This window comes from Ranitomeya variabilis, chromosome 6 (genome assembly GCF_051348905.1).
Source record: "Ranitomeya variabilis isolate aRanVar5 chromosome 6, aRanVar5.hap1, whole genome shotgun sequence".
Classification (NCBI taxonomy): Eukaryota; Metazoa; Chordata; class Amphibia; order Anura; family Dendrobatidae; genus Ranitomeya; species Ranitomeya variabilis.
Window position 1 is genome coordinate 182,424,206 of NC_135237.1, and position 27,121 is coordinate 182,451,326.

A 27,121-nucleotide genomic window follows, 5' to 3' on the forward strand; every position below is an offset into this window, starting at 1 on the left:
TAAGACACTTTGTACAACTTCCAGAAAGATTGAGGGTATGTGCACATGTATTTTTGAGGGCTGTGGATTTTTCCCCAGCGGATTTCATAAAAAGGCACTGCGTGTTACTTGCGGATTTACCGCAGATTTACCGCAGTTTTTATGCGGAACTTGTGCGGATTCCAGCCGGGGGTTTTACATTGTAGTGTAAACACATGGAGAGCTGCTGCGGACCCGCAGCTGCAAATCCGCTGTGGATCCGCAGCAAAATCCGCAACGTGTGCACATAGCCTTAGAATCCAGTCTCCATTGTACTCATTTTGTTCCTGCTACATAGGGGAAGGGCTTCTCCCATGCAGATAGTGACGTGTGGCTACATTACACAAGCACTGCACTGTAACCTCCCAGATATACTGTGCACAGTACACAGAAAGCCAGAGTCACAGCTTGTGCAGCAGATATGGAGCTTCCAGGCTGTGGAACTGTTTTGCTTATTTTCATGCTTACATTCCTGATGACCCTGTGGGTCAAAAGAAAAGGAAAACAATCCAAACTTCCCCCAGGACCTACTCCACTACCTTTCCTGGGGAATCTTCTGCAGATTGATTTCAAGAACATTATAGAAGAGTTTGTCAAGGTCAGTTTATAGAATAATTTGGTATTCAATCAATTGTAGAAAAGAACCACAACATTCATCATTCTAAGGAGGCAATCATGTTGTGCTTGTATGAAATGCTATGATTTGTGGCTTCAAGTTGTTGCTATTGTGTCAAAATCTGAACTGGTCAAATATTCTACTTACAGCATTACCATCAAACATGCAGTGAAAAAGGTTTGTTACTTCTAATATTGTACCGAAGAGCATGTTAAGGGAACCTCTGTACATGCATTGCATAGTAGGCTGTCAATGTGGCGGGGAATGCCTACAGCACGCTCATAGTATAGCATGCGGAGACTAACAGCTCCCTGTGCCTCACAATGACTGGAAGTGAGCGGCTGCAGGGAGAATAGAAGTTTATTATCTTACAATAAGCAAACCAGGCATGATTTAAACATTATTTAAATGCAATTTACCACCCTGTTAACATGCAAATAGCTTTTCTAGAGGTGGAAAGCTCTGAAGATGTATATGATAGTGATGCATTTTATTAGGGTATGTTGACAACATGGATGACCATATAGTTGGCATATAGATTTGTATTAACATAAACATCATACTGTCTAAAGGGATGGGAATCCTTACAGCTATAGGTTTCCCAGTATCATGTATATCAGTTCTTTCTTGAAAAAGAAATGTTTTTTTTGTAGCTAATCTCTGCTAAATTGGAAAAAAATTTCCTCTTCTATTTGCCCATAAAGAATTCACTATTGCCTTTGGGTGGAAAAAACACAACCGATCACTGTATAAACCTAACCTTTCTTTCTAAAATTATTCTACAATTCATGTACTATATCTTGTTAAAAGTATTGTAGTTATCCTACTGAGGCATCAGAAATCCTTTTGACAAGAGCAGACGCTGCCAGATGTATAAGGCTGGGTTCACATTGCGTTTACAGCAGCCTGTTCAACACATACGGTAACGGGCTGCTGTAAACGCAAGTGCGGGTATGGCAGCACACTAGCGCAGATAGAGCATCTGCTAGCTCTATCTGCGCTAGCAGTGACGGACCTGGAAACCCTGCAGCCCGCGTCTCAGGGTCCGTCACTCAATGACGGCACATCCCTAGAGCACGCCCATTGTGGGTGTGCGCTAGCGATGCGTCCGACATAGGAATTAATGGCGGCCTTAACGGACTACGTTACACTGTGTTTATGCCGCGGTGTAACGTAGTCCGTCTAACGGACGCCCATAACGCAGTGTGAACCCAGCCTTAGGAATGGATGCAAAAAAGGGTCCATAAGGTAGCCACTACTACAGGGTGCTACGTACCCTCTTGTACTGGCTGTAAGTAGCCAGAAAACTACCATTTACTCTGTCTGTTCAGAGAACTTGGAGCTACAATCGTTATAATGGAGACTATTTTCAGGGGGTGTAAATAGAAATCAGGTGGCTCCATAGTGATAGTCTCAATTGGAGACCCGTTGATGGGCCTCCAGCTGCGATTAAACAGTCAATCTCTTTTCCATAATCGTGTTATGTGAGGCCAATGAAAGTTACAGAGGTTTCCTCTGTATAAACACTGAGATGCAATGGTTCCTGTCCATTGAAGGGGGTACACACAGTACAAATTCTCCCAACTTCATGTACAACTAATGCCAGGAGAAGTGGGTGATCTCAGTAACTCTATAGCTTTTGGGTGGCTTGCCTCTATTAGTGGAATGCCTGTTTTCCTGATGAATGAAAATGAATAAAATCTGTAATTTACACCTATCAGCACATATGGCATATTTTTTAATGATACCTCCTCTTTCTGTCACATCCAAAAAGTGTAGCTGGTGTTTCTTTAACCATAAAGGGTGTATCTGGGACTTTTCAAAATACAAAAAATGTACCTAAGCAATAACAGGCAGTTAATTGCAGTTTACCTGCCTGTTGTGCATAGCGCCGTTCTCCCCCCTCACAGAGCCATCACACACCGCTCCTTCCGGGGATTCAGCTGCCTCTGCTGACTCAACGGGGTGGGACTTTCATAAACATTTTGACTGACAGTTAGCTCCCCCAGTTAGGCAGCTGGGATCCAGCTGTCAATCAGAATGATGCCGGAAGTCTTGTCCCGTCGACAGAGCAGAGAAGAAAAGAGGCCTCTTCTCTGTGACGTCAGCAGAGGCTTCTAAATCACCGGCAGGAGCAGTGTGTGTCCTCTCTGTGCCAGGGGAGAACTCGCTGTGCACAACAGGCTGTTAAGTAGCAATTACCTGCCTTTCAGTTTTTGGTAATTTTTTATTTTTTGTAAAATCCCAGATATAACCTCTAACTTTCGAAATATGCTTCCAGCTTTAGAAAAAAAAATGATATTGGCAGCAATAAACTTCATGATATAAATATTGGTATACTGTATTTAACTATGTTAAAAATACATTTCTCAGAAAAAAAAACACTGAAAAAAATCAGTCTCCCTAAATTTGAAAATATTCAAATTAATTTCTGTATAGGGTGTGAAATCTGAAACCAGTGGCACATACAAGTGCTTCTCATTAAATTAGAATATCATCAAAAATTTTATTTATTTCAGTTCTTCAATACAAAAAGTGAAACTCATACTGTATGTGGCCTGTTTTTAAAAAAAAATGCCAAATAGTGCTGTATATAATTAGAGTAACAGACAGCAAAAACAGTGGCAAAATGGCCTACAATGCTCAAACTTGGAGCATGCAGATATATGAGGGCTCCCATGGAAATACCACACTGCCAAATATGTGGCCTTTTTATATTTTTTTAGGCTAAATAGTGCTGTATATAATTTGAGTAACAGACAGCAAAAAAAGTGGTCCTCCGGCCTACAGTGACCAAACTTGGAGCACGCAGATATATGAGGGCTATCACGAAAATACCACACTGGCAAATATGTGGCCTTTTTTATATTTTTTTATGCTAAATAGTGCTGTATATTAGAGTAACAGGCAGCAAAAACAGTGGCAAAACAGCCTAAAATGCAAAAACTTGGAGCACGCAGGTATATGAGGCCTTTTTTGGTGAATTTAAAACACCAAAAAAAAAAAAAAAAGTGGCACAAGGCTAGCACACACAACTATGCTACGTATGCCTGACAAACTATGATTTTTAAACTGGCCTCAGTCTGACAGAACACACTGTATTTTTTTTTTTTTTGGGGGGGGGTGAATTTTTTGAAAAAAAAAATGCAACTAGGTATATACCGTATATACTCGAGTATAAGCCAACCCGAGTATAAGCCGACCCCCCTAATTTTGCCACAAAAAACTGGGAAAACTTAATGACTCGAGTATAAGCCTAGGGTGGGAAATGTAGCAGCTACCGGTAAATGTAAAAAGTAAAAATAGATATCAATAAAAGTAAAATTAATTGAGACATCAGTAGGTTAAGTGTTTTTGAATATCCATATTGAATCAGGAGCCCCATATAATGCTCCATAAAGTTTATGATGGCCCCATAAGATGCTCCATATTAAAATATGCCCCATATAATCCTGCATAAAGGTTAATAATGGCCCCATAAGATGCTCCATAGACACATTTGCCCAATATAATGCTGCACAAATTTTGATTATGGCCCCATAAGATGCCCCATAAAGATATTTGCCCCATATAGTACTGCACAAACATTATGGCCCCATAAGATACTCCATACAGACATTTGCCCCATATAATGCTGCACAAACGTTAATTATGGCCCCATAAGATGCTCCATAAAGATATTTGCCCCATATAGTGCTGCACAAACGTTGATTATGGCCCCCAAGATGCTCCATACAGACACTTGCCCCATATAGTGCTGCACAAACGTTATGGCCCCACAAGATGCTCCATACAGACACTTGCCCCATATAGTGCTGCACAAACGTTATAGCCCCATACAGACACTTGCCCCATATAGTGCTGCACAAACGTTATGGCCCCATAGATGCTCCATACAGACATTTGCCCCGTATAGTGCCCCACAAATTTTATGGCACCATATGATGCTCCATACAGACACTTGCCCCATTTGCTGTTGCTGCGATAAAAAAAACCAAAACATCATACTCACCTCTCCGTCGCTCAGGCCCCCGGCACTTTTAATATTCACCTGCTCCCCGTTCCGGCGCCGCTCCATCTTCAGCGTCTTCCGCACTGATTTTCAGGCAGAGGGCGCGCACTAACCATGTCACCGCGCCCTCTGACCTGAGGGTCACTGCAGAAGACGCTGAAGACGGAGCGGCACCGGAACGAGGCGCAGGTGAATATTGCACAGCGCTGTGCTCCCCTCCCCGTTATACTTACCTGCTCCTGGCGCTGTGCAGTCCCTGCTTCTTGGCGCAGCAGCTTCTCCCTGTACTGAGCGGTCACCGGTACCGTGTAATAATTAATAATTATAGGGGATAACTCAGGAGACTCTTTGCGTGGAACAAGACAACTACAGGACACAGTTTTATAAGTGATAAAGTCTATATTATAACACGGTGATTCAAACAGGTGCAGAGAGAAACTCAAGTCCACAACACTTGATGCAAATAATAAACGCAGCTTAGCAGTCTTCAGAGAAAAATGCAATCAAGCAGAAAGTCTATGAAGCACAGTTATTCTTGAGGATACTTGACACGAATAAATCCTTGTCTTAATCCAGACACAGATAGATATGCGTATAGGCAGTTCAAATCATATCTTAGCTCAACCAGGGAGGCCTGGTTAATAGTCTCAGGTTATTGCAAAGCAGCAGCAGCTTACATGTCCAGCAAATGCAGATGAAGTAAACACGAGCAGCAGATGAAGGAGGATTACTGGAAACTTGTGTATGCAGCAGGAACTCAGAGCAGAGTAGCAGGATCACCACACAGGTTCACAGGAGCAGGTGTATAGCCAGGGAGTAATCAGAGGTCAGGAGCTGGATGCAAGGCAGAATACTCTAGCACAGACTGAAGGCTGGGGTGGAGTTTTATAGCAGGAAGACAGTGCACATGAGACCAAAGACGCCATCTTGGAAAAGGGCAGTAATGCACAAAAGGTAAAAAATGTTCAGAGTCCTGACATACCGCTCATTACAGTAATGAATATGCGGCTCCATTCCTATGGGAGGTGGAGCCGCATATTCATTACTGTAATGAGCGGTACCATGTGACCGCTCAATACAGGAAGAAGCTGCCAGCACCGGGGAAGCCAGGGACCTGCAGGGACCGCCCCAGGAGCAGGTGAGTATAATTAGACAGTCCCCGCTCCCCCTCCCCTGCCGACCCCTGAGTATGACTCGAGTATAAGCAAAGAGGGGGGACTTTCAGCCCCCAAAAATGGGCTGAAAATCTCAGCTTGTACTTGAGTATATATGGTAGTAAAGAAGCTGCAGCAGCAGACAGTTATGGAGCTTTGGGAGGGATGCAGTGGGAACAATGGATGCACATACAGTGCCTGCAGGCCTTGCACTGATGTGGATATGCTGTGCCCTGCCTACCTAGTGCTTCAAAAGGACTGTTGGTTTCTTAGGAGTTGTGGATTTAAGAGTTGCAGACCTACACTAACTCTAAAAACCACGATTCTGACCCTATCTCGGCAGCAGCTCTCCCTACTCTCGCTGAATCTGAAGCAGAATGTGGCGAGCAGGGCGGCACCAGGTCTCTTATACTCGGGATGATGCTGTGCGGCCAAGCCAATCACTGCACGACCACAACAAAAATGGCTGCGGCGTTTCATGGCCTGACAGACAATCCCTGCATCGTGTTTGGGTCTCTAAAGTCTGCCAAAAATGCTGGGTGGAGACACCAGTTACTGCCAAATAATCCCAGAAATGCTCGGTGCTCGCCGAGTACACCGAGCATGGTGATACTCGGGCGAGTAACGAGTAGAGATGAGCACCTTTGCTCATCACCAGACTCTATATAATATAATAAAGATTTTTCTGTATTTTCATGGCTGTGAAAATTGTACATTCACACTGAAGGCATCAAAACTATGAATTAACACATGTGGAATTATATAATTAACAAAAAAGTGTGAAACAACTGAAAATATGTCTTATATTCTAGGTTCTTCAAAGTAGCCACCTTTTGCTTTGATGACTGCTTTGCACACTCTTGGCATTCTCTTGATGAGCTTCAAGAGGTAGTCACCGGGAATGTTTTTCACTTCACAGGTATGCCCTGTCAGGTTTAATAAGTTGGATTTCTTGTCTTATAAATGGCGTTGGGACCATCAGTGTGTTGTGCAGAAGTCTGGTGGATACACAGCTGATAGTCCTACTGAATAGACTGTTAGAATTTGTATTATGGCAAGAAAAAAGCAGTTAAGTAAAGAAAAACGAGTGGCCATCATTACTTTAAGGGTATGTGCACACGTCCGGATTTCTTGCAGAAATTTCCTGAAGAAAACCGGAAATTTTCTGCAAGAAATATGCATTTTTTTTTTGCGTTTTTTTTCCGTTTTTTTCGCGGTTTTTTTAGCATTCTGCAAGCGTAATTAGCTTGCAGAATGCTAAAGTTTACCAAGCGATCTGTAGCATCGCTTGGAAAACTGACTGACAAGTTGGTCACACTTGTCAAACATACTGTTTGACAAGTGTGACCAACTTTTTACTATAGATGCTGCTTATGCAGCATCTATAGTAAAAGATAGAATGTTTAAAAATAATAAAAAAAATAAAAAAATGGTTATACTCACCCTCTGCAGACAGCCAATCTCCTTAGCGGCGTCTGTTCCTATAGATGCCGGTGTGGTTCAGGACCTTCGATGACGTCGCGGCTTGTGATTGGTCGCGTGAGTCACATGAGCGGTCACGCGACCAATCACCAGACAGCGACATCATCACAGGTCCTGAATCACACCATCTATAGGAATGGAAGAGAGAGCATGCACCGGAGAGGTGGGAACACTTCGGGGGCCATCAGAGGGTGAGTATATCACTATTTTTTATTTTAATTCTTTTTTTTTCACCAATTATATGGTGCCCAGTCCGTGGAGGAGAGTCTCCTCTCCTCCACCCTGGGTACCAACCGCACATAATCTGCTTACTTCCGGCATGGTGTGCACAGCCCCGTGCGGGAAGTAAGCAGATCAATGCATTCCTAGGTGTGCGGAATCCCCGCAATTCTGCATTTTTAATGAACATGTTGCTTTTTTTTCCGCAATGCGATTTTTTCGCGGAGAAAAATGCAACATTTGCACAAAAAATGCGGAATACCCTGTAAATAATAGGAGGCATATGTAAGCGTTTTTTTCGCGTTTTTATCATGTTTTTATACCGAAAAAACGTGAAAAAAACGCGAAAAATCCTGAACGTGTGCACATGGCCTTAGAAATGAAGGTCAGTCAGTCTGAAAAATTGGGAAAACTTTGAAAGTGTCCCCAAGTGCAGTGGCAAAAATCATCCAGCGCTACAAAGAAACTGGCTCATATGAGGACCGCCCCAGGGAAGGAAGACCAAGAGTCACCACTGCTTCTGAGGATAAGTTTATCTGAGTCACCAGCCTCAGAAATCACAGTTTAACAGCAGCACAGATTAGAGACCAGGTCAATGCCACACAGAGTTCTAGCAGCAGACACATCTCTACAACAACTGTTAAGAGGAGAATTTGTGCAGCAGGCCTTCATGGTAAAATAGCTGCTAGGAAACCACTGCTAAGGACAGGCAACAAGCAGAAGAGACTTGTTTGGGGGTAAAGAACACAAGGAATGGACATTAGACCAGTGGAAATCTGTGCTTTGTTCTGATGAGTCCAAATTTGAGATCTTTGTTTCCAACCACCGTGTCTTTGTGCGACGCAGAAAAGGTGAATGGATGGACTCTACATGCCTGGTTCCCACTGTGAAGCATGGAGGAGAAGGTGTGATGGTGTGGGGGTGCTTTGCTGGTGATACTGTTGGGGATTTATTCAAAATTGAAGGCATACTGAACCAGCATGGCTACCACAGCATCTTGCAGCGGCATGCTATTCCATCCGGTTTGCGTTTAGTTGGACCATCATTTATTTTTTAACAGGACAATGACCCCAAACACACCTCCAGGCTGTGTAAGGACTATTTGACCAAGAAGTAGAGTGATGGGGTGCTACGCCAGATAACCTGGCCTCCACAGCCACCAGACCTGAACCCAATCGAGATGGTTTGGGGTGAGCTGGACCGCAGAGTGAAGGCAAAAGGGCCAATAAGTGCTAAGCATCTCTAGGAACTCCTTCAAGATTGTTGGAAGACCATTTCCGGTGAATACCTCTTGAAACTCAACAAGAGAATGCCAAGAGTGTGCAAAGTAGGCATCAAAACAAAAGGTGGCTACTTTGAAGAACCTTGAATATAAGACTTAATTTTAGTTGTTTCACACTTTTTTGTTAAGTATATAGTTCCATATGTGTTAATTCATAGTTTTGATGCCTTCAGTGTGAATGTACAATTTCATAGTCATGAAAATACAGAAAAATCTTTAAATGAGTAGGTGTGTCCAAACTTTTGGTCTGTACTGTACTTGGAAGAGAGCCAAACCTTATTGCCAGGGAGGTAAGGAGAAGAGTCCACGCCCCATTTATCAGCATGTTTTTTCATCCGACCACAAGCCCTCTCAAGTGCTCCCTTGGTCTCATTCCAAATCTTGGGAAATTCCACAGATAAAGAGTCAGCTGCTAGCACAGGATGTTGCCCAAAGACAACAAAAAAAGGTGACTTAGTAGAGAACTCGCTGAAGTGGTTATTATAGGCAAATTCCGCCCAGGGAAGAAGGTCGACCCAGTCGTCTTGGTGAATGTTGGAAAAATGTCGAAGGTAAGGCGTAAGAACCTGGTTAGTTCGCTCCACTTAACCGTTGGTTTGAGGATGATAAGCAGACGAGAAATTCAAGGACATGTCCATAAGTCTGCAAAAAGCTCTCCAGAACCGGGAATTGAACTGAATGCCTCGGTCAGACATGATGTGTTGAGGGAATCAGTCAAATCTGCTCTAACTCAGAGGCTGAAGGCAGACCGGGTAGAGGAACAAAATGAGCCATTTTAGAGAAACGGTCCACGACTACCAAACTAACTGTGCAACCAGAAGAACGAGGAAGGTCGGTGATAAAATCCATGGCTATATGTTGCCAGGGAAGCGATGGAACCAGAAGAGGAAGCAAAAGTCCAGAGGGTAAACATCTTGGAACTTTATTCTTGGCACAGGAAGGTCAGAAAGCAGTGAGTTCTTCAACGTCATGGTGAAGTGAGGACCACCAATAGTAGCGAGAGATAAGGTAGAGAGTACTGTCCCCAATGTAACACCCTTTCTCTGTCCTCCTCAGGCACGTAGGTCTTACCTGGCAGTGGAGTAACAAGATTTAAGGGAGCCACTGTGATGATCTTGGTAGGATCAATAGTATGCGAGGGTTCTTCTTTTGCATCGGATGGCTGAAAGGACCTAGACAGCGCATCAGCTTTGACGTTCTTATTGCCTGGCCGGAATTTGAGCTAAAAGTCAAAACGGGTGAAAAATAGTTACCCCCTAGCTTGCCAGGGATTGAGCCTCTGAGCAGATCGGATATAGGCCAAGTTCTTATGGTAAGTGAAGATTATAAAAGGGTGAACAGCTCCCTCGAGCAGATATCGCCACTCTTCTAGGGCCAACTTTATGGCCAATAGCTCACGGACTCCGATAGAGTAATTACATTCTGACGTAGAAAATGCTTTGGAGAAGAATCCACAGGTGACCAACCGACCAGACAAAGATCTTTGAGAAAGCACTGCATCGGCTCCCGTGGAGGAGGCATGCGCCTCAAGAATGAACGGTTTGCTGGCCTCTGGACGATGTAGCACTGGAGCTGCCGCAAAGGATTGTTTCTGGGACAGAAAGGCATTCTCGGCCTCCGAGGTGCAGACATTGTGTTTCGCTCCTTTGAGGATGAGAGAAGAGATGGGCTTGGTTATCGTGGAAAAATGAGGAATGAATTGTCTGTAATAATTTGCAAAGCCAACAAACCGTTGGATAGACCTAACTCCAATAGGATGCGGCCATTTGAGAATGGAGAGTTTCTCTGGATCCATCCTCAATCTAGAATCGGAGATAATATATTCTAAAAAGGTAAGGATTAAGTCTGTTCAAAAATGCACTTCTCGATCTTGGCATCAAGGCGATTCTCCCTCAAACGTTGCAGTACCAGACGAACGTCTCTCCTATGAGAAGAAAGATCTGAAGAAAAAACGAGGATGTCATCCAAGTACACCACGACACAAGATATAGCAGGTCCCAGAAGATATCGTTAACAAACTCCTGAAATACTGCAGGAGCATTGCAGACACCGAAGGGCACCAAATACTCGTAATGCCCGTTCCACGTGTTAAAGGCAGTGTTCCACTCATCCCCAGAGCGAATACAGATCAGGTTGTAAGCACCATGAAGATCCAGTTTGGAAAAAATCCAGGCCCCTCTTAAACGGTTAAAGAGCTCTGGAATGAGTGACAGAGGATATTTGTTTTTGACCATGATGTCATTCAGACCTCTGTAGTCTATACAAAGACAAAGCGATCCATCTTTCTTTTTGACAAAGAAGAATCTGGCGCCTGCAGGAGAAGAAGACTTCCATATAAACCCTTTGGCCAGATTCTCCTGGATATATTCAGACATGGCCAAGGTTTCAGCAAGAGACAGTGGATAGATCCTACCCCTAGGAGGAGTAGTATCGGGGATTAGCTCAATCGGGCAGTCATATGGTCGATGTGGAGGTAGGCTCTCTGCCTCCTTCCTGTCAAAGACATCCGCAAATGACCAGTAGGTGGAAGGCAGCCCAGGTTGAACAGAAGAAGGCCGTAGAAATCTTGCTGGGTGGATTGACAGCAGATATCGTTCATGACAAGAGTGTCCCCAACGAAGGACCTCACCTGAGTGCCAATCGAGGACTGGCTCATGCACCCTTAACCAGGGAAGACTGAGAAACAGTGCATGAGACACGTTAGGCAGAACGTAGAAGGCTATCTTCTGATGCAGGGCCCCCACTTGCAGCACCACCTCCTCTGTAACCATAGTGACAGTCTCTTGCAGGGGTTTACCATACACCAAGGCAATCAGACATGGACTCTTCAGGGTAATAACAGGAATCCGATGTTTATTAACCTCTTCGAGCCTGATAAAGTGCCCTGCTGTGCCCGAATCCACATAAGCCACCTCAGTGTAGTGTCTCTGACCAATGATCACTAGGACAAACAAGGTAAGGGGTAGAGAAGAGTCAAACACACTTAGCGAGGCCTCTCTTACCTGTCCTATGTGGAAGAGTTTCCCGGCCTCTCGGGACAGGAACAGTGTAAATGAGAAGCTCCTCTGCAATAGAAGCACAAGCCTTGCGCGAGTCTCTCTCTTTGGCGTTGCTCCGCTATTTTGAGTTAATCCACTTGCAACGGTTCCGGTGCGGAACCCGAGGAAGCTACGGTTGGTCGTGGACTGAGTGGCCTGAGAAAGAAAGGAGACGGTCTGAAAGATTTCCTCTCTGGCTGACTCACGAGAGCGCTCCTGGAAATGCAGGTCAATGCGCATGGCTGAAGAGATTAGATCCTCCAAAGAAATTGGAGTATCCCAACCTGCGAGTCCATCCTTTATTTTGCCTGAAAGTCCACGCCAAAAGGCTCCGAACAATGCTTCATTATTCCATCCGAACTCGGAGGACAAAGTACGGAAGCGAATAGCGTACAGGCCGACCGTGAGAGCACCCTGTTGAAGATTAAGGAGTGACTCAGTAGTGGAAGCCAGATGGCCTGGTTCATCCAAAACTCTACAAAAAGTTTCCAAGAAAGTCAGCAATAGAGATACTATGGGGTCATCGCTCTCCCATAGAGGATTTACCCAGGCAAGGGCCTCTCCCTCTAGGTGAGAGACTATGAACACCAGTTTAGCCTGGTCGGTGGGGTATTGCTGGGGTAACAGTTCAATGTTTAGGCAGCACTGATTCAGAGAGCCTCTGCAAAGTTCGGGATCACAACTGTACCTAGTTGGTTTCCCAAGGTGAGGCGAAGGATGCGGAACAGAGACAGAATCAGAGTCACGGGATAGAGCCTGGGCCGAGGCAGTGGCGGCAGACTGTAGATTGTACAAACGGTCATCCACAGAGGTCATATAGCTCAGCATGCGCGATTGCATGTCACACTGCTTTGAAAGCTCCTGCTGAAGGCTAGCAAGCTGAGTGGCAGTTACCGGGTCAGAGGCCTGTAAAGAAGACAGTCTAGACTCCATAGACTGCATAAAGGACATTATACGATTTTGATTCTCACGCAAAAAGGCCAATTTTTTCTGAGCAGAGAAAGCTGCATCGGCAGGGCCCATGGCCTGATTAGTCTGTGACATCTTGGAGAGGCGAGCTTCCTAGAGTGGACCCTCTGGGTCGTGATACCGAACCTTGCCTGGGTGAGTTATCCAGGTGAAACCGACCCCTATACAGGGATCGTTAGGAGCAGGCCAAGGGGAATCAAATATCTCGACAGCCGGTACCAAGAGGGCGGCTCATAGGGAACTAGAGCAATGGAAAGGAACAGAAATACTGTACATAGAACCGTAAAAACTAAAAGAACAGAGAAAAAGATCTGGATGGGAAGCAGATAGACTTCTATGAAGTTCTGGACAGGAGAGGAAGTGAGGGGACTGGATCCGAGGACTGAGGAACCCAGGGGAAGGAGAGGATGCAGGAGGCCACTGGAGGGAGATGAGGAGACAGGTGCTGTAGAAGAGACAAGAGGAAGAAGTGGGTAACCACGGGGTAGACATTGGCACAGGGGAATGCACAGAGGGTACCTAAGTACTGGTAAGGAGTAATAATAATTATTAGTCTCCACTAAGAGGAGACAGCCTGATATGCCTGTTGACTCTGCCCCAGTGGCTAAGCGGTGCTTCCGGGTCAGGACACCGCTGATCTATAAAGTGCCGGCGATGTGCACTGCCGCGTCCTAAGGCTCATGTGTGAAGATCAATGTCCCACCGCCGACTGCGAGACCAGTGGCGCTGGAGTGACGCTCCGTGGACCTCGTCCAGTAGCACCCTGGGACACTGAAGCAGGAGGGACAAGGTGAGTAGCGGGGTACCGGGTGGGCACAGACCTAACAACTGGGATAATAACCCAGGTTAGCAAAGAAGGGTGTTACCTTAGTAGATGAACTCTGAGAGTTGTTGCAACAAAATTCTGCTAACGGAAGCAACTCCAACCAGTCATCCCTCGTATGGCAGATATAGCATCTTAGATACTGTTCCAGAGTCTGATTAGTCTGCTCCGTCTGCCCATTAGTCTGAGGATGATACACAGAAGACAGACCAACATTAACACCATGCACAGAACAGAATCCCTTCCAGAACCTGGACGTAAATTGCACTCCCCAATCGGAAATTATTTCGTCCGAAATTCCATGCAGCCGGAACACATTCTGGATGTCCAGATCTACCGTCTCTTTGGCAGAGGGAAGACCAGTACACTGGATGAAGTGGGCAGCTTTAGTAAGGCGATCTATAACCACCAGAATAGAAGAATAGAATTATTTCCTCCAAAGATGGGCAATTCTACTATAAAGTCCATCGAAATAGACCCCCAAGGGCGAGAGGGGACGGATAGTGGTTGTAGCATTCCAGTAGGTGATACACAAGGAGTCTTAAAGTGTGCACATACCTCACAAGAGATAATGTAGCTCTTCACGTCTTTCAAACAGGTAGGCCACCAAAAAAATGGCCGAGGAACTCCTGTGTCCTCTGTACCCCTCGATGACCAGCCAGCTTGGAGTCATGGACAAACTTGAGGACCTGCAGCTTTACGTCCTCCAGAAAGTATAAATGTTGATCCCAGACGCACATACCGTTTTTGGGAGCTAAGTTCACATCAGCAGTCGAGTTGGCGAGAAATGGGTCTGTATCATAGGCCTCCTTAATGGTCTTCCATAATTCCTTATTCTGAATGACTCCAACAAAGTTGGCATCAGACAAGATGGTCTTGGATGGAATCCATGGCATGGATTCGGGACAAAGCATCCTCTTTCCCATTACTTGACCCTGAGCGGTACGACATGACAAAATTAAATTGGTGCAAAAATAGACTCCAACAAGCCTGCGTGGAGAAAGACATCTAGCAGATCTAATAAATTCCAGATGGCGATGATCCGTGAGAAAAATAACTTGTTGTGCTGCCCCCTGCAGATGGTGCCTCCATTCCTTAAATGCAGCCATAATGGCTAGAAGCTCTACGAGAAAAAAAGCACATGGATGTAACAGACCCTTGTCTCCCGTTCGTTGTGAGAAAATGGCCCCCAGAGCACAGTCCGAAGCATCCACTTCCACGATGAAAGGATGTGCAGGGTTAGGGTGAATTAGTACAGGAGCAGAAATAAACCGGGACTTAAGACAATAAAAGGCTTTCTGAGCCTGTGAGGACCATAAGAAAGTCTTTTCCTTCTTGGTTAGCTGTGTAATGGGTCGAATAATTTCAGAGAAGTTACAAATGAATTGTCTATAAAAGATTGTGAATCCAATGCAATGTTGTACCTCTTTGACATTTTTAGGTGCGGGCCAATCAATAATAGCCTGGATTTTACTTGCCTCCATGTTAAGCCACTGTGGCGAGATGACATACCCCAGAAATTGAATCTCTGTGTGATGGAATTCACATTTCTCAGGCATAATGTAGAGATTATTCTCTTTCAGACGTCTCAGGATGGTTTTAACATGCTCCTGATCTGCCTGCAATGAATCAGAAAAAATCAGAATATCGTCCAGATAGATCATGACAAAATGGTCTAAAAGATCTCTAAAAATATCATTAGCCAGATGTTGGAAGGTTGCCGGAGCATTGCAGAGACCGAAAGGCATCACCAGATATTCGAAATGCCCAAACCGACATCTAAATGCAGTCTTTCATCTCCAGAGCAGATCCAAATCAAACTATACGCTCCTGGAAGATCCAACTTATTACTTACTTATCCAACTATATTTTAGCTTGATCCTCAAAAAAAAAGCTAGCACATTGCTAGAGAATAGAGCGGTTGGCACCTTCAAGTGTGGACACTGTGTCTTTTGTGGATATATTACATCATCTTATACCGTTCAAAGCTCAGTGACCAAGAGGATATATAAAAAATAAACATTTTGCTAATTGCAAAACAGAAGGAGTAGTGTATTTATGTACCTGTACATGCCCAAGAGATTATGTAGGTAAAACAAAAAGACAATTGCGTGTCATGGGAATATCTGGGAGATATCCGAAACAAAAGAGATACCCCATTAGCAAGACACGTAATCTCACAACATGACGGGGATCCTTTATATATCCTTCCGTATGATTGAGGTAGTCAATCCATCAATTAGGCAAGGTGATTGGGATAACAAAATTCTGCAAAGGGAGTGCAGGTAGATTTTGTGGCTTGATAGCATGAGCCCTGGAGGTATTAACCCCTTTACCCCCAGGGTGGCGTGCATGTTAATGACCAGGCCAATTGTTACAATTCTGACCACTGTCCCTTTATGAGGCTATAACTCTGGAATGCTTCCATGGATCCCAATGATTCTGACAATGTTTTCTCATGACATATTGTGCTTCATGATAGTGGTAAAATTTCTTTGATATAACTTGCGTTTATTTGTGAAAAAAATGGAAATTTGGCAAAAATTGTGAAAATTTCGCCAATTTTCCAAATTTGAATTTTCATGCCCTTAAATCACACAGATATGACACACAAAATACTTAATAATTAACATTTCCCACATGTCTACTTTGCATCAGCACAATTTTGGAACCAAATTTTTTTTTGTTTTGTTAGGGGAGTTATAAGGGTTAAAAGTTGACCAGCGATTTCTCATTTTTGCAACACAATTTTTTTTTTAGGGACCACACCACATTTTATAGTCACTTCGAGGGGTCTATATGATAGAAAATACCCAAAAGTGACACCATTCTGAAAACTGCACCCCTCAAGGTACTCAAAAACAAATTCAAGAAGTTTATTAACCCTTCAGGTGCTTCACAGGAATTTTTGGAGTGTTTTAAAAAAAATAAACATTTAACTTTTTTTCACAAAAAAATTACTTCAGATCCATTTTTTTTTATTTTCCCAAGGGTAACAGGAGAAATTGTACTGCAAAAGTTATTGTGCAATTTCTCCTAAGTATGCCGATACCCCATATGTGGTGGGAACCACTGTTTGGGCGCATGGCAGAGTCCGGAAGGGAAGGAGCGTTGTTTGACTTTTCAATGCAAAATTGGCTGGAATTGAGATCGGATGCCATGTCGTGTTTGGAGAGCCCCTGATGTGCCTAAACAGTGGAAACCCCCCACATAAGTGACACCATTTTGGAAAGTAGACCCCCTAAGGAACTTATCTAGATGTGTGGTGAGTAATTTGAACCCTCAAGTGCGTGAAAGAAGTTTATAATGTAGAGCTGTAAAAATAAAAAATCCTATTTTTTTCACAAAATTGACCTTTTCCCCCCAATTATTTATTTTTCCAAGGGTAACAAGAGAAATTGGACGCCAAAAGTTATCGTGCAATTTGTCCTGAGTACGCCAATACCCGATGTGTGGGGGTAAACCACTGTTTGGGCACATGGCAGAGCTCGAAAGGGAAGGAGCACCGTTTGACTTTTTTGACCCAGAATTGGCTGGAATTGAGATTGGACGCCATGTCGCGTTTGGAGAGCTCCTGATGTGCCTAAACAGTGGAAACCCCCACAAGTGACCCCATTTTGGAAACTAGACCACCCACGGAACTTATCTAGATGTTTGGTGAGCACTTTGAACCCCCAATTGAACCCCCAATACTCAAAGAGAAATTAGACCCCAAAAGAAACGCAGCATGCTGTGTTTGTCAGCGTATTGCGCAAAAAAATCCGCCAATGAAAGTCTATGGGGGTGAGAAAAATACGGACTACACACAGACCATCAGTGTGACTTGCAAGAAATACACACCGGTGTTCTATAGAAAAGCCGGTAATTCAGTGCGGCGTATAGTAAAATCACACGGACAGGTTAGAATAGAATAGATCAAATAAATGTCTACACATAGTATAGGGATATATATATATATATATATATATATATATATGTCAGTGAGATATATATATATATATATATATATATATATATATATATATATATATATATGTATATTTCATACAGCGCTAGATAGCAGAAAAGCCGGTAATTCAATTGCCGGCTTTTGCTATCTCCTTCCCAAACCCGACATGATATGAGACATGGTTTACATACAGTGAACCATTTAATATCCCTTTTTTTTGCATATTCCTCACTACTAATGTTAGTAGTGTGTGTGCAAAATTTGGGGGCTCTAGTTGTTAAAATAAAGGGTTAAATTGCGGAAAGAAACTGGCGTGGGCTCCCGCACAATTTTCTCCGCCAGAGGGGGAGAGTCAGTGACTGAGGGCAGATATTAATAGCCTAGAGAGGCTAAAAATATCTGCCCCCAGCCACCCCAGAAAAGGCACATCTGGAAGATGCGCACTTCTTTTTGCTAGTATATATTGGGGGGATGATTAACCCTCGTTCTGGGCCCCACCCTTTTGTGACCATGTTAAATATTAATTATTAAATTATTACACTCAATTACTGTACTGAGCTTCGTGGAAGGTTTCGCTGACATTACAAAAAGCTATTTCTGTATATTTAGCTCAGAGATAAAGTTAACACCATATAGAGAGAACACGTGCTCTATGGGACATATATATTCACGGCTCTTAGGAGGGGGGCTGTCATTTGGGCCTTCTTCTTCACTCTCTATGGACTACAGACTTCACACAGACGGAATGAACAGCTGGTAGCCATGTGCTTCTTGGTGACTTCTACTCCATGACAGAGACAGACGCCATTTACCATTCAGAATCTCAGGAAAGATGGGGAACAAATGGACAATCTCTTTGTAACTATTTCACCTATTTTATGTTTTGCTGCAATGATTTTTTTTTTGGGTGGACAATCCAATAAACCACTACATTTTTTATGAGACATCTGGTAAAGAGTCCTTGATTAAAAAATATACGAAATAAGTATATTTAACAGACCAATAAGCAGAAAAACTATGGGTATGAAATTAAAATGTATTATAAAGGGAAATTTTAATAATAATAGACCGGTACTCAGTATATGCCATCTATATCCTGAGACACATTTTTGGGTTCATACAAACCAGAAATAATCATGATCAGAAGAAAATATTATATAGCAGAAGAGACTAACTTGCATTGCGCATGTTACAGGAAGTGGCATGCATATGCGGTCCTTCCCCCGGAAATGTATTTAATCGTGATAGAGTGTCTCTGGTGACACGCATTTGCGCTTCAATCACAGGAAATATACTTGACGGGACAGGAAATACTCCCCTGAAATATACCTGACCGGGTTACTGCGCATGCTGCCGTTGAAACTCATCTGCACTTCAACTTCAGGAAATATACCCGACCAGACTGGAAACACTAATATAGCGCTGCCGGAAAGACAACAAGAATGAGGCGGCGTGCGTTCCATAGACCAGAATACTGTCAGGTAGCTGCTGTATAATGCTAGCCTGACTATATATAATACAACACCCTCAAAACATTCACACCAATTTCTTCTTCTATTATGTTGACATGCTCCTATTTATGGTCCCCTGATGAGCCTCAATAACAGGAGATGGCGAAATGTGTAGGGACAAGGGACCTCAAAAGTGCTGGTGACTTCAACCAGATAAGTGGTCTATTATGGTCCTCTACTGAATCTGACAAATGAACAACCTATGATCTATATTTTGGCCATTGGTGTTTGTTGCACCCTCAAAGCGTGTCATTGAAGGTGTCTTTGTATTTCTCCAGAATATTACTAAGAAGGTTATGTAGTGGAGTGTCTCTATATTTTTTGAAATCTTGTTTATTGGTGGCATGCTAAACATTTACATAGTAAATGCATGATGCACTGGCTCTGATTTTTTGGTATGGTATTAATACATTGCTTTTGATTGATTTAGAAATCTCGCTGTATGTACCATATTTAGGATACTTAATAGACTATTTATGATACAATTTGAAATCTCGTTTTCCCTATACTTTGTTGTTGTGAAATTGGATTTTGGGCTCCCCCGGTGGCCACTGGTGGAATTGAACTGGTGTGCATCATCCTCTCTGTTCACCTGTTTCCATCAGGATGTGGGAGTCGCTATTTAGCCTTGCTCCTCTGTCACTTCCATGCCGGTCAACATTGTAATCAGAAGCCTTTCTGTGCATGTTCCTGCTGCTAGACAACTCCCAGCTAAGTTGGACTTAGTCCTTGTTTGTTTTTGCATTTTGTTCCAGTTCACAGCTGTAGTTTCGTTTCTGTGTCTGGAAAGCTCTTGTGATCTGAAATTGCCACTCTGATGTTATGAGTTAATACTAGAGTCTTAAAGTAATTTCAGGATGGTATTTTGATAGGGTTTTCAGCTGACCATGAAAGTGCCCTTTCTGTCTTCCTGCTATCTAGTAAGCGGACCTCAATTTTGCTAAACCTATTTTCATACTACGTTTGTCATTTCATCTAAAATCACCGCCAATATTTGTGGGGGCCTCTGTCTGCCTTTCGGGGAAATTTCTCTAGAGGTGAGCCAGGACTATATTTTCCTCTGCCAGGATTAGTTAGTCCTCCGGCCGGCGCTGGGCGTCTAGGGATAAAACGCAGGCTACGCTACCCGGCTACTGTTAGTTGTGCGGCAGGTTTAGTTCATGGTCAGTTTAGTTTCCATCCTTCCAAGAGCTAGTTCGTATGTTTGCTGGGCTATGTTCTCTTGCCATTGAGAACCATAACACTTTGTATAGTGGTGGAGTACTACGTTTACATTGAGACACTTGTGCACTTTAACATTACATTGCACTTTAATAACACCTGGCCATGTCAAGCTGATTATTGTATTTTTTTTATAAAGGGTTTATAAAGTTACATTAGTATATGTGAAAAACACTTTACCAATTTATTAGGCTATGTGCACAAGCTGTGGATTTTGCTGCGGATTCCAGCGTTTCCACAGCTGCTGGTCCGCAGCGGTTTCCCATGCGTTTACAGTACAATGTAAACCTATGGGAAACGTAATCCGCAGTGCACATGCTGTGGAAAAAAACGCGCGGAAACGCAGCGGTTTACATTCCGCAGCATGTCAATTCTTTGTGCGGAATCCGCAGCGGTTTTACACCTGCTCCATAATAGAAAACCGCAGGTGTAAAACCGCAGTGGAATCCGCACAAAAACCGTGGTAAATCCGCAATAAATCCGCAGGAAAAACGTGCAGTTTTTGCACTGTGGATTTATGAAATCCGCTGTGGAAAAATCCACAGAGGATAATTCTACGTGTGCACTTACCCTAAGAATTTAGACATTATTTAGTGAGATCATAGACATCTGATTCATTTGTTTGCATGTTGGGAATATTAGTAAGGGTTAAGTGATAGGGGCTTGCAGGGATTTCAAGGGATAGCCGACGTTGAGTGGGGGCGCCACATCTTATTTTAGGGTGCCAACCTCTGGTGTCAGGCAGGATATCAGTTTATTAGGGTATTCTCAGAGTCAGTGTTAGGATTTCCACACTGTCCTAATTTTATATTGATTCCCTTTGCAAATATTCCACCTATCTTAACCTTTGAGAGAGTAAATGAGAATATCATCCAGATAGACCACAACCAAGGTGATGAGCATATCCTGGAGGATATCGTTCACAAAGTCTTGGAAAACGGCCGGAGCATTACAGAGCCGGAAGGGCATCACCAGGTATTCATAGTGCCCTTCCCTGGTGTTAAATGCCATCATCCACACACACACATTTGCAAGTTTACACTAGCGCATGGCCGAGCGGCCATGCAAACCTTTTATAGTAGTAACGCTCCGGGACCTTCCTGATGGTCCAATAGGAGCTGCAACAGGACCTGAGCATGTGACCCCCGACCTCCAATGGGAGGTTGTCCCGTGGGCATGCTCATTATGAGAAAAGCAGGACTTTGAAGGCCTGCTCGCTGCTAATCAGTGCTGGCTACAAAGGCAGAGCCTGGAAAGTCAGCATAAACCACGCGCACAGTATCAGCTTGAGCTAGATGCTAGGACCGACGTCTCCGCTGAGCAGGTTCCATTGCAGCTGGAGGAAAATGGGAGACCGCAGTGGACATGATTCGAGATCCCCCCTGTGCAGCGGTGGGAACTCGACACCTAACACATGTGCTAACAATATTTATTTATTCACATATCTTTGGAGATTTGATACATATTTTCTATGTGGAAGTATTCAATAGCATATATGTATTGAGATTCCTGGTTGGTTGAACCCTTTAGATATGGATACTTTTTTTAAATAAATTGCATTGTCTCTTTTTTTCTGTTATGATTTACCTGATTTATAAATAAACTTTATGTTATTTAATACTTATCATCGTGGACTTTTGGTTGTTTTTTTCTGTTTTTTCTGGTTTTCTGCAATCTTCCCGACTGTCCATTAATTTTTTATTGAGTCCTTTTCCCTTGGTTGGCAGATATTATTATATATATTTTTTTTAAATATTATTGGTAAAATTACTTTTATATATATGTTCTGCTACCAGGTAGTTATCCTTGGTTGGGTTTCTTACAAGTATGTGATTTGTATACTTCTAGCCACATTCTGACTAGACATGTTCAGTCTCGCTCAATTCATTTTCATTGAGTGAGGCCACGCATGTCTAGTTGGTATGTGACCATATGGCCCACTTATACTTTTCTTCCCCATACAGTCTCCTTGCACTATTTCCCTCAATATTTTACTCACACTTTTCTCCTCATACAGTTACCCTCTCCCTACTGCCTCCTCACACATCACCATACTGTGTCTGCAACCATCCCATCACTAACCATATTGTGTCTGCACCCATCTCCCACTCACCATACTGTGTCTACACCTATCCCCCATAGTGTTTCCTCATACATGCCCCATCTCCCCCTTGCTCCTCATATTGTCTTCAAATTTCTCCCACTCCCCATATTGTGTCTGCACCTGTCCTTTCCTTGCTCCCCAAACTTGTATCTTCAAATCTTTTTTAGCTAAAATTTTTGTTATTTAAGGGACATTTGTGGGGATCCATAAATGGGAATGAAAGGATGTGGGTTTTGGGGAAATATAGTGTCAAGAATATGAAGTAGTTTAGTGGGCAATTAATTGTACCACTACTGGGATAACAAAAATTTTGAAAAATTCAAAGGGGGTAAAATTAGTGACATCTAATTTTATTCCATGGGTTGCTAAAAAAATTTGAGCGGAAAATGTATTGTCCAGAAACGACAATGGAGAGAAGATTGCAGAATTTGGTCCTACCTCTGACATTTCAGCAGTGACTTTTGACTCCACTACCATCGGTCTGTGGGATCCCATGGAGGAAGAGAAATCGTCACTGGCTGAAAACTTCTGATTCAGAAGCAGATTCGGTTTCACTCCCAGAACTGCTGGAGCAAAGCAGATTGTACGACTGCTCTGCGGTAAACATTCTGCCGGCTATTGTTTGATTTTATACGAATGAATAACAGCAACAAAAACAAAACCTATTCTAACCCTAGTAGACCTAACGTAACAGTAGTAATTTTTTTATTTTATTTTTCTTCTTTTTTTTTTCACTTTTGGATGAACCCTCACCTTAAAGCCTAACTCTAAGCCCCAACCTAGCTAAAGACAAAGAAGAGAATAAAAATTATAAAATAAAAAATATGGAATAGGACTATGGGGATAACAAATATTTGCCTTTTGATCACTTGGATAGGGTCTGCCTATCTCCTGTTGCTGGGTGTTGGCCGGCAGATCTCGGCAGATGCACGGCAAATGCGCCCACCATTTTGCTTCAGGAACAGGAGGAGGAGGGCCTGGGGATGGTGATGCCGGTACTGAGCTACTATGGAAGGTCTGGTAACATAATTTCTCTTTCCTCTGATATGTTACATCATGTCAGAGGTGAAAGAAATGATTTTTAAATTGGCTGGGTTTAGCAGACCACCATACCTGGCACACCGTAAGATCACTGTTTGATCTCAGACCTCCCCTTAATTTCTTGCCGTTGGGGGTGAGAGTGGGAGCCTCCTCCCTCTCACAACCTTCTAAACACTGCTATTGATCGTGGCATATCGATAACTAATCAGCCAGGTGCGGTGCGGATGACGGACCTGGCTGCTACCACATGAACTTGGCTGTCAACTAAGCTGAGCTCCTGGCTGTGATTGCGCAGGGAAGTGATGATGTTTCAGCACCTCCCGCCGATCTGACAAGTGATCAGACAGCGAGGAATGCTGAACTAGGTCCTTGCATCTCTAGCCATCCTGAACAGCTGTTGGTGACCTTCACACAGTGACAGTTAAACATCATGATGAATATAGCACGTTATGATGCGGGATGTTGTGAATTAGACTTTTTGGCTCCCTCTTGTGGTTACTAGTGATATGACTCTGGGATTGTCTTTCCTCAGTTTGGCACCCACCTGGGTCATTAGTCCAGGGGTGTTGCTATATAAACTTCCTGGATCCTTAGTCCAGTGCCTGGCATCGTTGTAATCAGATCCTTTCTGTTTGCTCCTGTCTGCTGGTCCTGGTTCATGCAAAATTAAGCTAAGTCCTGCTTCTTTGTTTTTTGGTTATTTGCTTTGCTCTTATTTTTGTCCAGCTTGTACTAAATGTGATTCCTGACTTTGCTGGAAGCTCTAGGGGGCTGGTGTTCTCCCCCCGGGCCGTTAGACGGTTCGGGGGTTCTTGAATATCCAGCGTGGATATTTTGATAGGGTTTTTGCTGACCATATAAGTCATCTTACTATATTCTGCTATTAGCTAGTGGGCCTCTCTTTGCTAAATACCTAGCTCATTCTTACGTTTGTCTTTTCCTCTTACCTCACCGTTATTATTTGTTGGGGGCTTGTATCCAACTTTTGGGGTCTTTTCTCTGGAGGCAAGAAAGGTCTTTCTTTTCCCTTCTAGGGTTAGTTAGTTCTCCGGCTGGCGCGAGACATCTAGAACCAACGTAGGCACGTTCCCCGGCTGCTGCTATTTGTGGTGCTAGGATTAGATATATGGTCAGCTCAGTTACCACTGCCCTATGAGCTGTTTTTTTGTGTTTGCAGACTTAGTAATTATTTCTGAGACCCTCTGCCATTGGGGTCATAACAGTATGCCAGGCCTACATTGAATGTTTAATGCATTCCAGAAGTGGGATAATAAGAAAGGAAATTCTGAGTTGTTTTTTTTTTTTTTTTCCTCTCTTCCTCCCCTTTACCTCTGAGTGGCTTGTGCTTGCTGCAGACATGAATGTCCAGACCTTGATTACAAGTGTAGACCAGCTTGCTGCTCGTGTGCAGGGCATACAAGATTTTGTTACCAGTAGTCCAATGTCTGAACCTAAAATACCTATTCCTGAACTGTTTTCTGGAGACCGATTTAAGTTTAGGAATTTCAGGAATAATTGTAAATTGTTTCTATCTCTGAGACCCCGTTCATCTGGAGATTCAGCTCAGCAAGTTAAAATTGTTATCTCTTTTTTACGGGGCGACCCTCAGGATTGGGCTTTCTCGCTAGCGCCAGGAGATCCGGCATTGGCAAATATTGATGCGTTTTTTCTGGCGCTCGGATTGCTTTACGATGAACCCAATCTTGAAGTTCAGGCAGAAAGAGCCTTGCTGGCTATTTCTCAGGGCCAGGATGAAGCTGAAGTGTATTGCCAAAAATTTCGAAAATGGTCCGTGCTTACTCAGTGGAATGAGTGTGCTCTGGCCGCAAATTTCAGAAATGGCCTTTCTGAAGCCATTAAGAATGTGATGGTGGGTTTCCCCATTCCTACAAGTCTGAATGATTCCATGGCGCTGGCTATTCAAATTGACCGGCGTTTGCGGGAGCGCAAAACCGCTAATCCTCTGGTGGTGTTGTCTGAACAAACACCTGATTTAATGCAATGTGATAGAATTCAGACTAGAAATGAGCGGAAAAATCATAGACGTCAGAATGGGTTGTGTTTTTACTGTGGTGATTCTACACATGTTATATCAGCATGCTCTAAACGCCTAGCAAGGGTTGTTAGTCCTGTCGCCATTGGTAATTTGCAACCTAAATTTATTTTGTCTGTGACTTTAATTTGCTCATTGTCTTCTTACCCTGTTATGGTGTTTGTGGATTCAGGTGCTGCCCTGAGTCTTATGGATCTGTCATTTGCCAAGCGCTGTGGTTTTGTTCTTGAACCGTTGGTAAATCCTATTCCTCTTAGAGGTATTGATGCTACGCCATTGGCGGAAAATAAACCGCAGTTTTGGACGCAGGTAACCATGTGCATGACTCCTGAACATCGGGAGGTGATTTGTTTTCTTGTTCTGCATAAAATGCATGATTTGGTCGTTTTGGGTCTGCCATGGTTACAGACCCACAATCCAGTCTTGGATTGGAAGGCAATGTCTGTGTCAAGTTGGGGCTGTCAGGGAATTCATGCTGATTCCCCGCCGGTGTCTATTGCTTCCTCTACTCCTTCGGAAGTTCCTGAGTATTTGTCTGATTATCAGGATGTATTCAGCGAGTCCAGGTCCAGTGCTCTGCCTCCTCATAGGGACTGTGACTGTGCCATAGATTTGATTCCAGGTAGTAAATTTCCTAAGGGAAGACTATTTAATCTGTCTGTACCTGAGCATGCCGCAATGCGTTCGTATATCAAGGAGTCTCTGGAGAAGGGGCATATCCGTCCATCCTCTTCCCCTCTTGGTGCGGGATTCTTTTTTGTGGCCAAGAAGGACGGATCTTTGAGACCTTGTATTGACTATCGGCTTCTGAATAAAATCACTGTTAAATTTCAGTATCCTTTGCCTCTGTTGTCGGACTTGTTTGCCCGGATTAAAGGTGCCAAGTGGTTCACCAAGATAGATCTTCGTGGTGCGTACAACCTTGTGCGCATTAAGCAAGGAGATGAATGGAAGACAGCATTTAATACGCCCGAAGGTCATTTTGAGTACTTGGTGATGCCTTTTGGGCTCTCTAATGCTCCCTCAGTGTTTCAGTCCTTTATGCATGATATTTTCCAGAAGTATCTGGATAAATTTATGATTGTTTATCTGGATGATATTCTGGTTTTCTCTGAAGATTGGGACTCACATGTGTAGCAGGTCAGGATGGTGTTTCAGGTTTTGCGTGAGAATGCTTTGTTTGTTAAGGGCTCAAAGTGTCTCTTTGGAGTACAGAAGGTTCCCTTTTTGGGGTTTATTTTTTCCCCTTCTGCTGTGGAGATGGACCCAGTCAAGGTCCGAGCTATTCATGATTGGACTCAACCCACGTCAGTTAAGAGTCTTCAGAAGTTCTTGGGTTTTGCTAACTGCTACCGTCGTTTTATCGCTAATTTTTCTAGCGTTGTTAAACCTTTGACGGATATGACCAAGAAAGGTTCTGATGTTGCTAACTGGGCTCCTGCAGCCGTGGAGGCGTTCCAAGAGTTGAAGCGCCGGTTTACTTCGGCGCCTGTTTTGTGCCAGCCTGATGTCTCACTTCCCTTTCAGGTCGAAGTGGATGCTTCTGAGATTGGGGCAGGGGCCGTTTTGTCGCAGAGAGGCCCTGGTTGCTCGGTAATGAGACCATGTGCTTTCTTCTCTAGGAAGTTT

At 43.6% G+C, this 27,121-nt stretch overlaps 1 protein-coding gene across 4 annotated transcripts in view; it reads left to right on the forward strand.

Moving 5' to 3' along the window:
- Positions 1–386: 386 nt before the first annotated feature.
- LOC143782161 (cytochrome P450 2C20-like) overlaps positions 387–27,121 on the forward strand; it is a 151,961-nt gene continuing 125,226 nt past the window's right edge. For all 4 annotated transcript variants that reach the window (XM_077269301.1, XM_077269304.1, XM_077269303.1 and 1 more), the window contains exon 1: positions 387–616. In XM_077269301.1, coding sequence (XP_077125416.1) covers positions 440–616 — 177 coding nt within the window. In that variant the 5' untranslated portion in view covers positions 387–439. The remainder of the gene's footprint in view (positions 617–27,121) is intronic.